The sequence below is a fragment of the Somniosus microcephalus genome, chromosome 4 (genome assembly GCF_052327205.1).
Source record: "Somniosus microcephalus isolate GS21.2 chromosome 4, FLI_Smic_1.0, whole genome shotgun sequence".
Taxonomy (NCBI): domain Eukaryota; kingdom Metazoa; phylum Chordata; class Chondrichthyes; order Squaliformes; family Somniosidae; genus Somniosus; species Somniosus microcephalus.
The window spans coordinates 174038255-174052180 of NC_140990.1; the positions used below are offsets into that span (position 1 = coordinate 174038255).

A 13926-nucleotide genomic window follows, 5' to 3' on the forward strand; every position below is an offset into this window, starting at 1 on the left:
TGTTTCTTACTCTTTAACCATACGCTTCAAAAGAAGTACTTCATTGACTGTAAAGCGCTTTGAGATGTTTGGTGGTTGTGAAAGGCGCTATATAAATGCAAGTCTTTCTTTTAACCTCCCCATCAGCCCATTTTCTTTTTAAAATTATAATCAATTTTTGGAAAAGGAGAATATTTAATTTTATGTTGATGTACTTTCTGAAAGCTTATCTGCTGTGGAAAGGCATCTGGGTTGGAAAACTGCGCCTCCGGGAAGTGAGGTGTGCATGGAGGGGAGGGGAGCAATGTGAAGTTGTCTTGCAACATTTTCTAAACTGTTGTGTTGAATGGCATGACCCAATTTGGACCTTCTCGTTCTCCCAACGGTGGGTTTGCGGGGGGGGCGGGGTGTTCCCAGACTTGGCCGTATCTCCAAGCAGACATTAAATGCACTGTTGGCAGAGCCCCAAAAAGGAGAAAATTACCAACAAATCATTCCATTGGCAGGGGTTGTGGCCATGTTACCTGCCCGCCCTCTTGAGTGACAAATATTGCATGGCAAGGGGAGATTTGGAGGAAGAAATTAGCTTAGAAATGCGGATTGATGAAGAGAGAAAAATAAATGAGGTTAGTGAAAAATAAGGACCGGAGAATAATTCCTCTTTTTGTTTCCCCCTCCAGGCAATCTCCAGGTTGTGTGAGGACAAATACAAAGACATGAGCAAAGCTGCTATAAGGCGATCACTCAGCGCCGACAATTTGATAGGAATTAGTCGTTCTAATGCCATCCTCTCCTAGGCCGGAGATTTTTTCTCATCGGCATGTATTGCACCAGCAGAGACAGCGTCTTCCAGTTGGGCGACTGAATCCTTCTACAGCTAAAACCCAAGTCGCAGCCCCTGGCCCTGAAAAGCACACTTAAGAGATTAATGTTATTTGTTGGCTGCCTCGCTACAAGGCCCTTTTAGGAGAAGGAAGAAAAAAAATGTTTTGACACTACACTGACGCAGCAGTGTGCAACCTGCAGTGTGGAGATTTTTATGCTTACTGTGTAGGCCTGTAACTGAGAAGTTCCTCAAGCTTTTATTTTAATTTGTTCTAATTTTAAGAAATAACATCCAAAACAAATTGAAATCATGTCGAGTGGACTCTACAGGTAGGTTGGTTCAATGGCAGCCCGTGTGAGAGTAGACGGCGTCGGAATTGGGGTGAATTACTGACCGTATGCACTGTGCGAGTTTAACAAACATCAAAACTCTCCATGGATAAAGATTTTTTTTTAGACATAGGATGGACTTAACCAGGATGTATCCACAGACAATTCTGTGATGCATGCTTTAAAGCTGGGATAGATTTCTCTTTTTCCCCCCCCAACACCCATCCTAGTAAATATTTCTTTCCTCCTCGTTGTTCGGACGTTATCTACATCATTTCCTAGCAGGTTGGGCAGGTTTACTACAACAACAACTTGCATTTATATGGCGCCTTAACGCAGTAAAACATCCCAAGGCCCTTCACAGGAGCATTTTCAAACAAAATTTGACACAGAGCCACATAAGGAGACATTAGGACAACTTGGTCAAATGTTAGATTTTAAGGAACGTCTTAAAGGAGGAGAGATAGACGGAGAGTTTTAAGGAGGGAATTCCAGAGCTTGGGCAGCTGGAATGTGACGTATTCCTACCCCTGCGTCTCTTAGCTGCAACCTTCCACTCCCAACACCATTGGTGTGTCTAAAAACAAAATAATGCGGATGCTGGAAATCTGATATAAAAACAGGAAATGCTGGAAACACTCAGCAGGTTAGGCAGCATCTGTGGAGAGAGAAACTAAGTTAACGTTTCAGGTTGATGAGTTTTCATTCATGTGTCCATCAGTCCAGACTTCCTATCTCGAAGATGACAGTATTACCTCAGATATAGGGCTCTTACTGTGTAATAAGCCTGAAATAAAACTGCTACCACCCTACAGTGCCGGAGCAGAGTTTCCAAAGAAGCTACTGGGTTTTAAACTGCAGAATTTTTAATTCTTGGAATTATTTTTTTTCCCATACTGATCTGAATAAGTGGTTTTGGGGGGGGGGGGGGGAAGGGCTGTGAGCCTGAAGGGAAAACTAGCCCGATGGGGTGTTCGTAGTGCCGGGGTTGCCAGCCCCATATCTGGCTCACTGAGTTGTTGTAAGTGCCCATTTACCAGTCCAGTATCCTCATTCCGCTTAGGGGTCTGCCAGTCATCAATTGTACTCTGATTTGTGACTTTGCATCATCTTCTGAACAGATATATGACCCTAAACACAGGATGTGATTGTTTGTAACCAAATTCCATAGAATGTACAGCACAGAAACAGGCCATTCGGCCCAACAGATCTATGCCGGTGTTTATGCTCCACACGAGCCTCCTCCCACCTTTATCTCACCTTATCAGCTTATCCTTCATTCCTTTCTCCCTCATGTGCTTAATCTAGCTTTTCCTTAAATGCATCTACCCAAATCACCTCAACCACCCCCTGTGGTAGCGAGTTCCACATTCTAACCACTCTTTAGGTAAAGAAGTTTCTCCTGAAGTCCCTATTGGATTTATTAGTGACTATCTTGTATTTATGGCCCCTAGTTTTGGATTCCCCGCAAGTGGAAACATCTTCTCTACGTCAAACCCTTTCATAGTCTTAAAGACCTCTATCAATTTCTGTTTCTCCTGAGAAACCTCTTTATAAAGGTTTACTAAAGAAACATGGCTTGTTTCAGACAGACTGTATAGTCCCTGTAATTGGTGCAATCCCATCACATGGAAGAATAAACCTCTATGTCCACTTAACTTTTCTGTCTACATTTCACCGAGAGCAACCAGTTTTTAACTCTGCATACAATTCATTTTTTCCTCTCTAAAATACAAGCATTTTGTTTTATTTTCATTTTGTCCTGTCACTCATTTCTGTGTGAGCGCAATTCACACTATTTTCAACCAGTAAAATTGGAAGCATCTGGGCTTCCTCCCAGATAGAACATGAGGCAGTAGTAGTTTTTGAGGAGCATGGGGATTTTGATGATGAACAAGGTCACTGATATTCACAGGCAGAATCGTAGAACACAGTCGCCAAAATGTGGGTTAAAAATATAATCTCTGAATAAACCGAGGCCCTGGCGATAAACTGTTGAAGCAATGCTCGAGTTTTAAGTGCTGGCTTTCACCAGCTCACCCCCCCACCCCATTCCCTGCTTGCACAGGTTAGTTCATACAGTGCTTGGGGTTTATGGTGCTTAACTTTTTATAAATAAATATCCGCTCTTAAGCACACAACACTTCTCTAATAACTAAGGCCTGGAAAACAGCAGCAGCAGATATTGCAACAGTCCAAACAAATAATCAGCCTGAACCCTTTCCCTCTCCGGCCCGATGAGACTAAAAGGAAGTTGAAGTACTTTTGTCATTTTTAAACTAAACCTTATTAAAAATACATAAACTTCCGCAAAAGCATTTCAATCTTGAAGAAAAATGGAAGAAGCGGTGAGGATTTTCAGGCACGAATCGACCAACGTAAAAGGGCAAAGCAACTGTCGAGGAGGAAAATGGTACTTTCAATGTGAAGTCCAGAAAACAACCATTTCATTCAAGATGGAGTGACGTGGACCTGTGCTGCTAACATTGTGCTGGGCGGAGTTTGTCCAGAGCACATGTGCCCTATTATTTTGGTCTACAAATCCAACTAGACGTTTCACTTGTGAAAACACCAGGGAGGTGAAAGATACTGATTGGTGTGTTCAAAGAAACAAAAGTCCGAGTCTGCAAAATTAATGGTAGCTGCAGACAAATGGTTTGTGAAGATTTCATCTCCTGCTCTCTGAATAAAACTTGTCTATAGAAAAGCCCTTCAACTAATTAAGCCGACATCTTCAAAGGTAGCAATTAAAGGAAATGTTTATGCACAGGGAAGTGGAGCGCACTCACTGATTTACTCCATTAACACTGAGTAATATACAGCCTGGATGGAAGGTGTAGCATAGTGTAAGCGAGCTGAAGATGATGCACTTTGCAGCCTTGATGAATGACTGCACATCAGGTTCCCTGAGTACCTGGGACCTGAGTGGTGAAGCATGGCTGCTGCAGGAATGCAGTGTTCATTGGCAAATACAAGTGCAGATTGCTATCGCTAAGTATTGCACTGTTGCATTAGGAGCTGGTCGATACGTCCGAGTAGGATATTAACCAAAGTAGAAGACCAACCTTGATGGTTGTCCTTTCTCTCACTTTCACCATAGGCCAGCTGTTGTGGCCTGTGGACTATTAAGTATTGATAGTTTTGGTTGTAACACTGCAAACCAAGGCTGAAGTAACACTGGACAACTGTTCTAGCTCAAGGGGGGGGTCTTTGCTGTGGGGATAGGAGGACATGCGGGTTCTCCCATTTCATTCACAGGAATGGGAGGGTCGCCTCCCAACGAGATGTGACATTAGGACAGGTGGTGTCTGTGGTTGTGGTACTTGGCATGTTTCTGCTGAGATTGGAGATGGGGCTGCACCGGCAAAAAGCAAATGTTGATATTTATGGGGAATTTCCCCACCATCTACTCTTGAGTAACTGAAATGCCTGCCAATTTGGCCCTCCTGGGCCAATTCTACACTTTCTGAATAAATAGGTGAGGTGTAGACTCTGCTGTAGCACACATTGTCAGGTCCTGAAATCTAGGGTTTAATGCTGCTTAACTGAAGTCTTCATGGTATTATTCACCATCACTTGCTTTATCAGCATCTTTTCATGAGGTTTTCAAGAAGATTGTGGTAACAGCCAAAAACAACAACTTGCATTTATATAGCACCTTTAACATAGTAAAACATCCCAAAGGCACTTCACAGGAGCGTTATCAGACAAAAATTTGACATCAAGCCACATTAAGAGATATTAGAACAGGTGACCAAAAGCTTGGCCAAAGAGGTAGGCTTTAAGGAGTGTCTGAAAGGAGGAGAGAGGCTGAGAAAAACTGGAGAGACTATACATTAGCAATGCTTGATGTGTCTGTGCTCTGTGCTTGAGCAATGGAAAGAGGATAATTTTTGTGTGAATTTTGCATGATTGTGTAACTGAGTAGAAAAAAAATGTTAGGGGAAGGAAACTTGCAATAAAATTCCTGCTATCTTGAGATGCATCTTTCCACCCCCCCCCTTCCCAACCAAACCAACCCCAAAAAAGACAAGTAATTTGGCTGGTGATTATAACAGCCAGACTGGAGTGATGGCTGACGCTAAGCGCGTTTACCTTCTCATTCCTTCCAGTAACCTATAATAGTGAAAGCTGAGCCAACATCTTATTAAGGTGTAAATTTAACAGCCTCCTTCCTTGCATGGTGCAGATTTAAAGCTGGTTTGGTAAGGACTAGTATGTCATGGCTCCATTAATGTTGTTGATAGTTGTGTCTTAACATAGGACCCTAATGGTCATAACCTGCTGGAGAGTTAATTCTTGGGTGTCTGCACTGATCCTTTTAAAATAACATATTACTTTTAAAATAGTTTTATATAATATATGAGAGCAAGCGAGCAGATTTATTAACAAATAAATAAAATCTCCACACAACATTCCATTTTACTGATGGGAGCCACAGTATATCTTGTACTTTACCATGTGTATGGTGCACTATGTTTGAACCTGTTATCAGTAGGGTGTTTGCTGCTGGTTTTATGAAAGGCTTGAGAACGCCACCATTTTTAAATGTTGTAAGAAACTTCTTGCATAACGTTGAATGTGTGATTAAGTAAAATAGTTGTCTTTTTTTTAAACTTGTGGGAACCTCGTGACTGGCATAAATCAGTGGTTCCTGTCACTTGAGGGTTGACGTCGCTTGAGATATGTGCTGTCAGTCACTGCTGATTGACATTTACCTCATTTTCTATAAAAATTACCAGAATGAATACTGTCCTGCAGAAATCGAACTCCCCACTCTCATTGCGGGCTTATCAAATAGTGATGCAAATCAATTTTTAGTTTGGTTCAGAATCCCCCTTTTTGTAGCTCTTCCCTTTGTGAGCAGCTGGCTGGAGTGGTGAAACTAGGCTTTTGTTGAGGGAAAAATGAGCTAGATTTTAAAAAAAATAAATGGGGAGTTGTCAGTTATGCACAGACACTTTTTGGAAAGAGGAATTTCTCACGAGGCCTGTGTTTTTGTTTCATGGGCAGCGGCAGCCCCTCCAGTGACTCACCTGGCTGCCTGTTCTCCATGTGTGAGTCTCGACACTGGGTAGCTGCTCATGGGGATATCACAGCTGAGGCCCCAATTCTGGTGTCAACCAATGTCCATACCTGTGCCCTTTCCAGCAGGGGTTAACAGTTAGAGGCAGATAGCCTGTTTGCTCACCCAAAGGGTGCTGTGGCTAATTGCAGTGCGCCAGTGCAAATAGGGTTGCCAACTCTGATTGGGCGTATTCCTGGAGGTGTCTGCGCCCCCCCCCCCGCCCAAACCATTGGTCACCCGACACATCCATCCTCAGGCTGCACCTCCTTCCCCCACCAATTGGAATGCGAAAAGACTCATCATTACCCAATTGGATGGTTCTTGATTGTCAGTCAAACTGCTTTTTTTTCCCCCATCTCCAATATTTTTATAACTAATAAACAAAAGTGATCAAAGAATAATTTTTAATGCCCTTATGACTGTTCTACTGAGCTGCTCAGAGCAATGTCCTGGAGATTAATCTTTAATTCCCGGAGACTCCAGGGCAATCCCGGAAGGTTGGCAACCCTAATTGAAAAAGGGCACAGACTGAGAATGGGTTCTGTTTCTGGCTCAGTACAACACCGAGCACGCCTTTACCTACTAGGCCATTGGAGTAGGGTGGTGAGGGGGTAATACCTGAAGACAGATGGTATCTTTTTCTATCCCCTCTTACCTTGTTTATGCTAGAATTTGCAAGCATTGCAAAATCCAAATTTCTGAACTGTATCAAATAGAGGTGTGGAGTTTAATGGTTGCATGTAGACAGTGATGATTTATCACAATTAGCATTCACTGTGATCTGACTATACAATTCACAAGAATTTTAGCCACAAAAAGATGCAGGTGATCTTGGGGTAAATATTTATGGCCCACAAGTTATCTTCTTATAATACATTTTAAAATGTATCCCGTTTTATCACTTGGAATTGGCCATGGTGTGTTGATGTATATGTAGCATATGATGCATTGTCTTATTGGGTTTGGTTAGAATAAATTTGCTTTACCACAATGAGATGGGAATCTGCAGCGTGCCTTATGGCCTTTGCCCATCTGTCAGGGAGCCAGTAGAATCTTCTCGTATGGCTGTTTTACTGTCCCTTCGTTGTTCTGACCTCACCTTCCCCCCACCCCCCCCCCCCAAAGTTCCTTTTCCCTTTACATTTCTGTTTCTGATTGAAAACATTCAACATTTGATGCTGCCATATTTTTTTCTTCAGTAAAGAAATTTGAACTCGCTCTAATCTGTTTTACAGCAGAATTAACTTTCCGATCTCCCAAAACCTAACTGCAATCTGGATTTTAAGCGCCAGTAAATCTTCGCAAAATGCTGACTTGCTTACCCTTTTACCTCCCTGGATTGCTTATTGAAGTGTGCTTCTGCCAGGTTAATGATACCTGTATCTTGTGAGTTGGTTATGATATTTATATATAGTAGGCAGCGTTTACCAAAAAATATGTTTTTAAAGACATCTCTGCTTTAATATTGTTTTTCAATAGGACTCTTCTTCACCCAAACGTTTCTCTCAAATCAGTGTTCCTTATTGTGTTTGCTGACCGCTTGGAGGTGGAAATTCTTTCCAGTTAGCCTTTGAATCTAGTTGGTTTAAACCACTGGAGGCTGCTGCAATAACTTTTTTTTGCATCCCATTTTATATATGCTCCTTAATTTTATGCTAGTAAAAGCACGTGAATAGAGAAAAATCAGATTTTGTATTGGTTTACACATCCAGTCTACCTCCAGTATGTTGGTTTACTGTAACCCTTGTCTGGTGTCGCAAGACCTGTAAACATTCAGACACCAACATCTCTCCTTTACACCAAAGTGGATGGGTCCATGGGTCCATTGTCGAAATAATAATGAGGCTGGATACATCCAGTCATGACCTTTGGACCCTGCAATGTCTAATGACCACTATAATACAGAATTTAAAAGAACTGTGATCATAAGTGAGTTGTTATGATCTGGAATGGGCAGTGGAAGCAAATTCAATAGTAACTTTCTCACGGGAATTGGATAAATAATTGAAGGGGAGAAAATTGCAGGGCTTTCGGGAAAGAGCAGTGGAGTGGGACTAATTGGATTGCTTTTTCAAAGAATTAGCACAGGCACGATGGGCTGAATGGCCTCCATCTGATTCTGTAACTCAGAACCACCGACTAATGTGCACACGTGTTCAAACAATATGTAGGATTTTTGAGTGTTCAAACACTGCTCCCATGCTGGTCAAGCCAGAGTGGGCCTTGGGTAACTTTTTAATTTCCTTTGTTCCTATGATAAATCGCTGGATCCCTTTCCAGGTGCCTGCATTGATGGCATGGCTGAAGTCAGTTCTGTGTGTGTGACCCTTCTGCCGCTCCATGGCATAACCCGTTGGACCACTGCAAGTGGTGTAACACTGACCTTATTGAATCCTTGTGCATATCCGGTGTTTACTGAGGCTGGCATAGACCAGCAGAACAACCTAGTTGACCGCTTGGATTTTGATTTCTGTTGGTCCCAGACCAGTAAAGAGACAGTTACCGTAAATGTAAGATCAGTTCCAGTGATCACAAGCCCACAAACAGTAGTGACTGATCAAGAATCAGTTGAAAAAGTGACTGAATCTTATTAACACGCTGTCAGTTGTGCAGAGTTTTGTTTTATGGATGTTGTGGGTTAATACCCTTTCAGTCTTTTCTGCAGCCGTCACATTCTTAAACAATGAAGGAGTCCAATGTATTCATGCGACCTATTTTATTCATGGTGTATATTTGTTCTCACTGTGCCAGCTCACAAACTGATTGCCACATGAATTTTCCCTTTCCATTTTCAGCCCAGGTATTTTGGTTGGAAACACTTATGGCAAGCGCCTCGTCATCCGGTCCATCTTCTCTTCTAGTAAATGAATATGCTGGTTTTGTCCTTGGTGCTAGTAAAGCAAATTGGTGATCTCTTTGCCTCCTCAAGGGGCGGGGTGGCAGGGAGGGAGGTGGTACAGAGATAGCCAAAGTACACATGAACCCTCCTAAGTACCGATCAAGATAACTTTTAAAATGGCCCAAATGTCCTCTCTGTAGACACTTTTATATTCATTTTAAATTTCCCTGGAATTTTTTATTACATTTTCCAGTGGTATAAATGTTCCCAACATAGCATTTACAGGAGTGCCCATTGACGGCGCAGTTGTACAGTCGTTTAACACAATCCTGAAAGGTGCTAGAGAAACTGTATCAGAGACCGAGTTTTATAAAGTGTTGAGAAGTGTGTGTAACTGGCACATCCAGCAGTAAAAACGGAATGAATCCAATTTATATCTTTCATTGCTGCACCAAGATGGTCACTGCCAGCCGTTCTAAAGTTGTTCTTTATTTAGTCACTTGATATTTGGAGCCTGATTTTAGGAAAGGTGTACAGCTAAGGGTTGCCAACTCTGGACGTGTTTCTGGAGATAGATTTCATCACATGACCCTCCTGCCTCGCCCTGTCAAACTGTCTCTTTTCCCATCGCCAATATTTATATAAATAATATTTAAAAAGTGTTCAAAGAAATTTTTTTAAAAAGCACACCATTTTTTAATGCCCCTATGACTTTTCTCCTGGGTTTTTGCTCACAGCAGTGTCCTGGAGATTAGTCTTCAATTCCTGGAGACTCCAGGGCACTCCTGGAGGGTTGGCAACCCTATGTGAGCCAGGATTATTTTCTATTTCTGCGGATGGTGGGTCAGCTGTGGCGAGGGGAAGTGCAGGCAACCGAGAGGAGGTGCAAAACACTGCATCTTCAAATAAACTGTTCAGATGTAACTCAATCTCAGCAACGCTTGTGAAATTTTGATTGATACCTGCAACATTTCAAGTAGAACTTCTGTACCTATGTGTGATTTAAAAAAAATAATATATACATATGTTTTTTTTTATATATATATAAAAGTAATGGTAGAATAATATATATATACTCTGCAAATTATGGTTTGTAACTAATGCGAGAACATTTTTTATAAAAGACAGTTTTAAACAAGAAATTTATAATTCAACTTTTTTGTAGCTGAGAATGGAGTGGTTGTGGAAATGGTATATTTTGTAATACCCAAGGCTGCGCTACTAATATAATCTATTGATGGAGAAGAGAGAGAAAAATAAAGCTGTGAACAGCTAAATTATTAGTTATTTACTAAATCAGTATTACCAAGATAAATTGTGAATGAATATGTTTTAAATTTTTGCTTTGCTTATTTAAGGAAGAATTGTAGTCACCTGATTTGCCCCATAATGCTGAATGTTATAAAGGGAGGTATTTGCACACTTGTAATTGCCCCATGTTGCTATATGCTTTAAAATGGCTATTGAGACCTGGATTGGAGCAGGGGGAAATCGACCAGGGTTCCCTCTCCTTATTGCTAACTAGCCACTGTTGCTGGTTATATGTGTGTGTGGGGAGTGGGGTGGGTGGCTGGGGGCTGTGTGTGGGAGTCAGACTAGGATATATCTGGCTCATCTGTAATGTCTTCTGCGATTGATAGTCTACCGGCACTGTTGTGGCTTGTACCTGAGTAATGGCCACTTGGAGAAGGTACTGGAGGGCGGCTGCTATTGGTGAAACTACTCCCAACAGTGGAGTTAATGCCTCCAAGTGGGGAGAAGAAAAACATTGAAGGGAAAGGGTATTATTGTGAGGCAACCCTGGAAGCTTATGTTTATGTCATTTTTCCCCAATGCTGTGACATTGTGACGTTCTGTATGGGCCGAATGCAGGTACCTCACATTTAGGGGCATGTGTCAATTCAGCAGAATAAAGCTCCCTTTTAAGGAACATGTGTCCTTATTTTTGAGGTTGAATGTAGTGACATGAATAAGTACCAACTCTGTGCATTTTATTACTCGATACTTTTGCTAGGTGTTTCCCACCGCCCTGGAGCATTTCTGGAAACGCTGTTTACATAGAAAGATTTTATTTGTTTGTATGTGTGTATTTGAGCTTGCCTGATGCAAATGAAACCTTTTGCTCTTTTATAATGTGGTAGCGCAGTATTCACAAGGAAGGTTGCAGAACTGCACTGGTTGTCCTGCCATGCTGCCTTTTGAGTGGCATAAAGTGTTCAATAGGGTATTTAGTTAGTTTCCTATTTAAAAACTCCATCCATTCTTAAAAAGTGGGCCATAGTACAAGATTTCTTTTAATGATCGAGCCTCACTGTGCTCAACGTTCGGGTTCCTCAGCCAGCTCGTTCAGAACAGAAAGTTAATTGCCAGTGGGCATTATAGTTTTATCTCCCAAGTTTTCCTTGTTCAAGGTTCAGAACAATGTGGCAATGTGCAGCTACAATATGAATTATGTTAGTTTTTGTTGTTGTTGCTGCCATTGATCTCAGAACTTGATTGCAAGGTGCTCCCACTGCCTAATTACCGAGCAAAGAAAAACAAACTAGATCCTGGTTAGAACAGGCTGTACGTGGTGATGGAGCAAATCGCTCCACGAGGGACCTTCTCAAGGAAGAGCTGCTGATGAGTTTCCAACCTGAATGTGTTTGGAAACTCACCAAAGGGACATTTTCATCCTTCGGTCTATGTGGTGAGGGCGAGGGGCAAAAACTGAATGCTGGAAATTTAAAATGAGAGAATGCGAGCAAAACACAGGGGGTTTGCCAACATCTGAAAGACTACCCAGAACATTTACTTGCTTGTCAAATGCTGCGTATTGCCAGCATTTTTCAGTCTTCATTCCGCCGGTGGGTAGACTATCCATTGGAGAGGGTGGGAAAGAACTTTTATTGTTTTGAGATGAAAAACGCACATTGTCAGCTCTTATCCTGTTCGTACTTGTTTGGAAGATTTATTTTTTTTGAAAACTAATAAACCCGATTCATTCAAGTGTCTTGAAGTCAGTCGTTTGAATTCTTAAGACGCCTATGATAGAAAATGTTTGTTTTTCCCCTTGTGAGGTTACTGTGCTCACGGGTTGGGAGACTCCCCTTCCCTAATCCAATGGGATGGTGCTGTCTAGAGATAGCACTGCATTTTCACTGCCTATCTGCATATTGAATGAGTTCAAATCTGATATACTTCACAAAGTTTCAGTACAAATTGTACTACACTGCACAAGCAAAACGTTGGTTTGTCTTGATCTCTGGAACATTGGTCTCCTCCTGTTCCTATTCAGCCCCTCGGGCATGCTCCGCCATTCAGTTAGATCATGATTGATCTGCACCGCAACTCCATTTTTCCATCTATCTCGATCTTGAAAGCTCCAATTGTCCCCAGTATCCATTGCCTTTTTGAGGAGAGAATTCCAGATTTCTACTACCCTTTGTGCGGAAGAATGCTTCCTGATTTTGCTCCTGAATGGCCAAGCTCTAGATTTAAGATTATGCCCCCTTGTTCGTGATTCCCATAGCAGACAATTTTCCCCCCTTATCTACTCTATAAAATCCTTTTAACATTTGAAGCACCTTGATCAGATCACCTCTCAATCTTCTTTACTCAAGGGAATACAAATAAAGTTTATGCAACTTAACCCTCTAAGCCGTGGTCAGTCTGTGCTGCACCCCCTCCAAGGCCAATCCATCCTTCATGAAGTGCGGTGCCCAAAACTGAACACGGTACTCCCTTATCTACTTTATTCGTGTGCTCCTCAAAACATTCGACTAGGTTAGTCAGACATGACTTGCCCTTAACAAAGCCATGCTGGCTGTCTCTGATCAATTCAAGTTCTCAGTCAAGCAATCCCTAATGACAGAGTCTAGTAGCTTCCCTGCAGCTAACATTAAACTGAAAGGCCTGTAGTTACCTGGTTTCTCTCTCCCTTCTTAAATGATGGAGTGGCATTAGCAAATTTCCAATCTAACGGTATAATTCCTGAATCAAGAGAGCTTTGAAAGATTATAACTAACAATTCTGCAATTCCCTCCCCCACTTTTAATACCCTGGGCTGGAAAGCATCAGATACTGGAGATTTATCTATTTAAAGTCCCATTATTTTCTCCATTACCATCTTTTTTTACTTCTATTGAATCCAATCCAAAAAGTTTGCTCCCCTTGATGTAATTGTTTCCCTTCTATCACTGGTATTTTATCCTCTTCCTCTACTTTGACACTGATACAAAGTGTTCATAGAAGCATAGAAAGTTACGGCACAGAATGAGGCCATTTGGCCCATTGTGTCTGTGCCAGCTGAAAAAGAGCTATCCAGCCTAATCCCACTTTCCAGCTCTTGGTCTGTAGCCTTGTAGGTTACAATACTTTCAAGTGCATACCAACTACCTTTTAAATGCAGTGAGGGTTTCTGCCTCTACCACCCTTTCAGGCAGTGAGCTCCAGATCCCCACCACCCTCCTGGGTGAAAAAAGCATCCTCAACTCTCCTCTAATCCTTTTACCAATTACTTTAAATCTGTGCCCCTGATTATTGACCTCTTTGCTGAGGGAAATAGGTCATTCCCATCCACTCTATCTTCTCATAATTTTATACACCTCAATTAAATCTCCCCTCAGCCTCCTCTGTTCCAAAGAAAACAACCTCAGCCTAGCCAATCTTTCCTCATAGCTAAAATTCTTCAGTCCTGGCAACATTGTCGTAAATCTCCTCTGTACCCTCTCTAGTGCAATCACATCTTTCCTGTAATATGGTGACCAGAACTGTATGCAGTACTCTAGCTGTGGCCTAATTGCTGTTTTATACAGTCCTAGCATAACCTCCCTGCTCTTATATTCTGTGCCTCTGCTAATAAGGAAAGTATTAACTGCCTTCTCAAGCTGTCCTGCTACCTTCA

The 13926-nt window shown here is 41.9% G+C and overlaps 1 protein-coding gene across 2 annotated transcripts in view; it reads left to right on the top strand.

Moving 5' to 3' along the window:
* ccnyl1 (cyclin Y-like 1) overlaps nucleotides 1–12032 on the top strand; it is a 60250-nt gene extending 48218 nt beyond the window's left edge. For both annotated transcript variants that reach the window (XM_085985473.1, XM_085985474.1), the window contains exon 10: nucleotides 660–12032. In XM_085985473.1, coding sequence (XP_085841599.1) covers nucleotides 660–776 — 117 coding nt within the window. In that variant the 3' untranslated portion in view covers nucleotides 777–12032. The remainder of the gene's footprint in view (nucleotides 1–659) is intronic.
* The last annotated feature ends 1894 nt before the right edge of the window (nucleotides 12033–13926 follow it).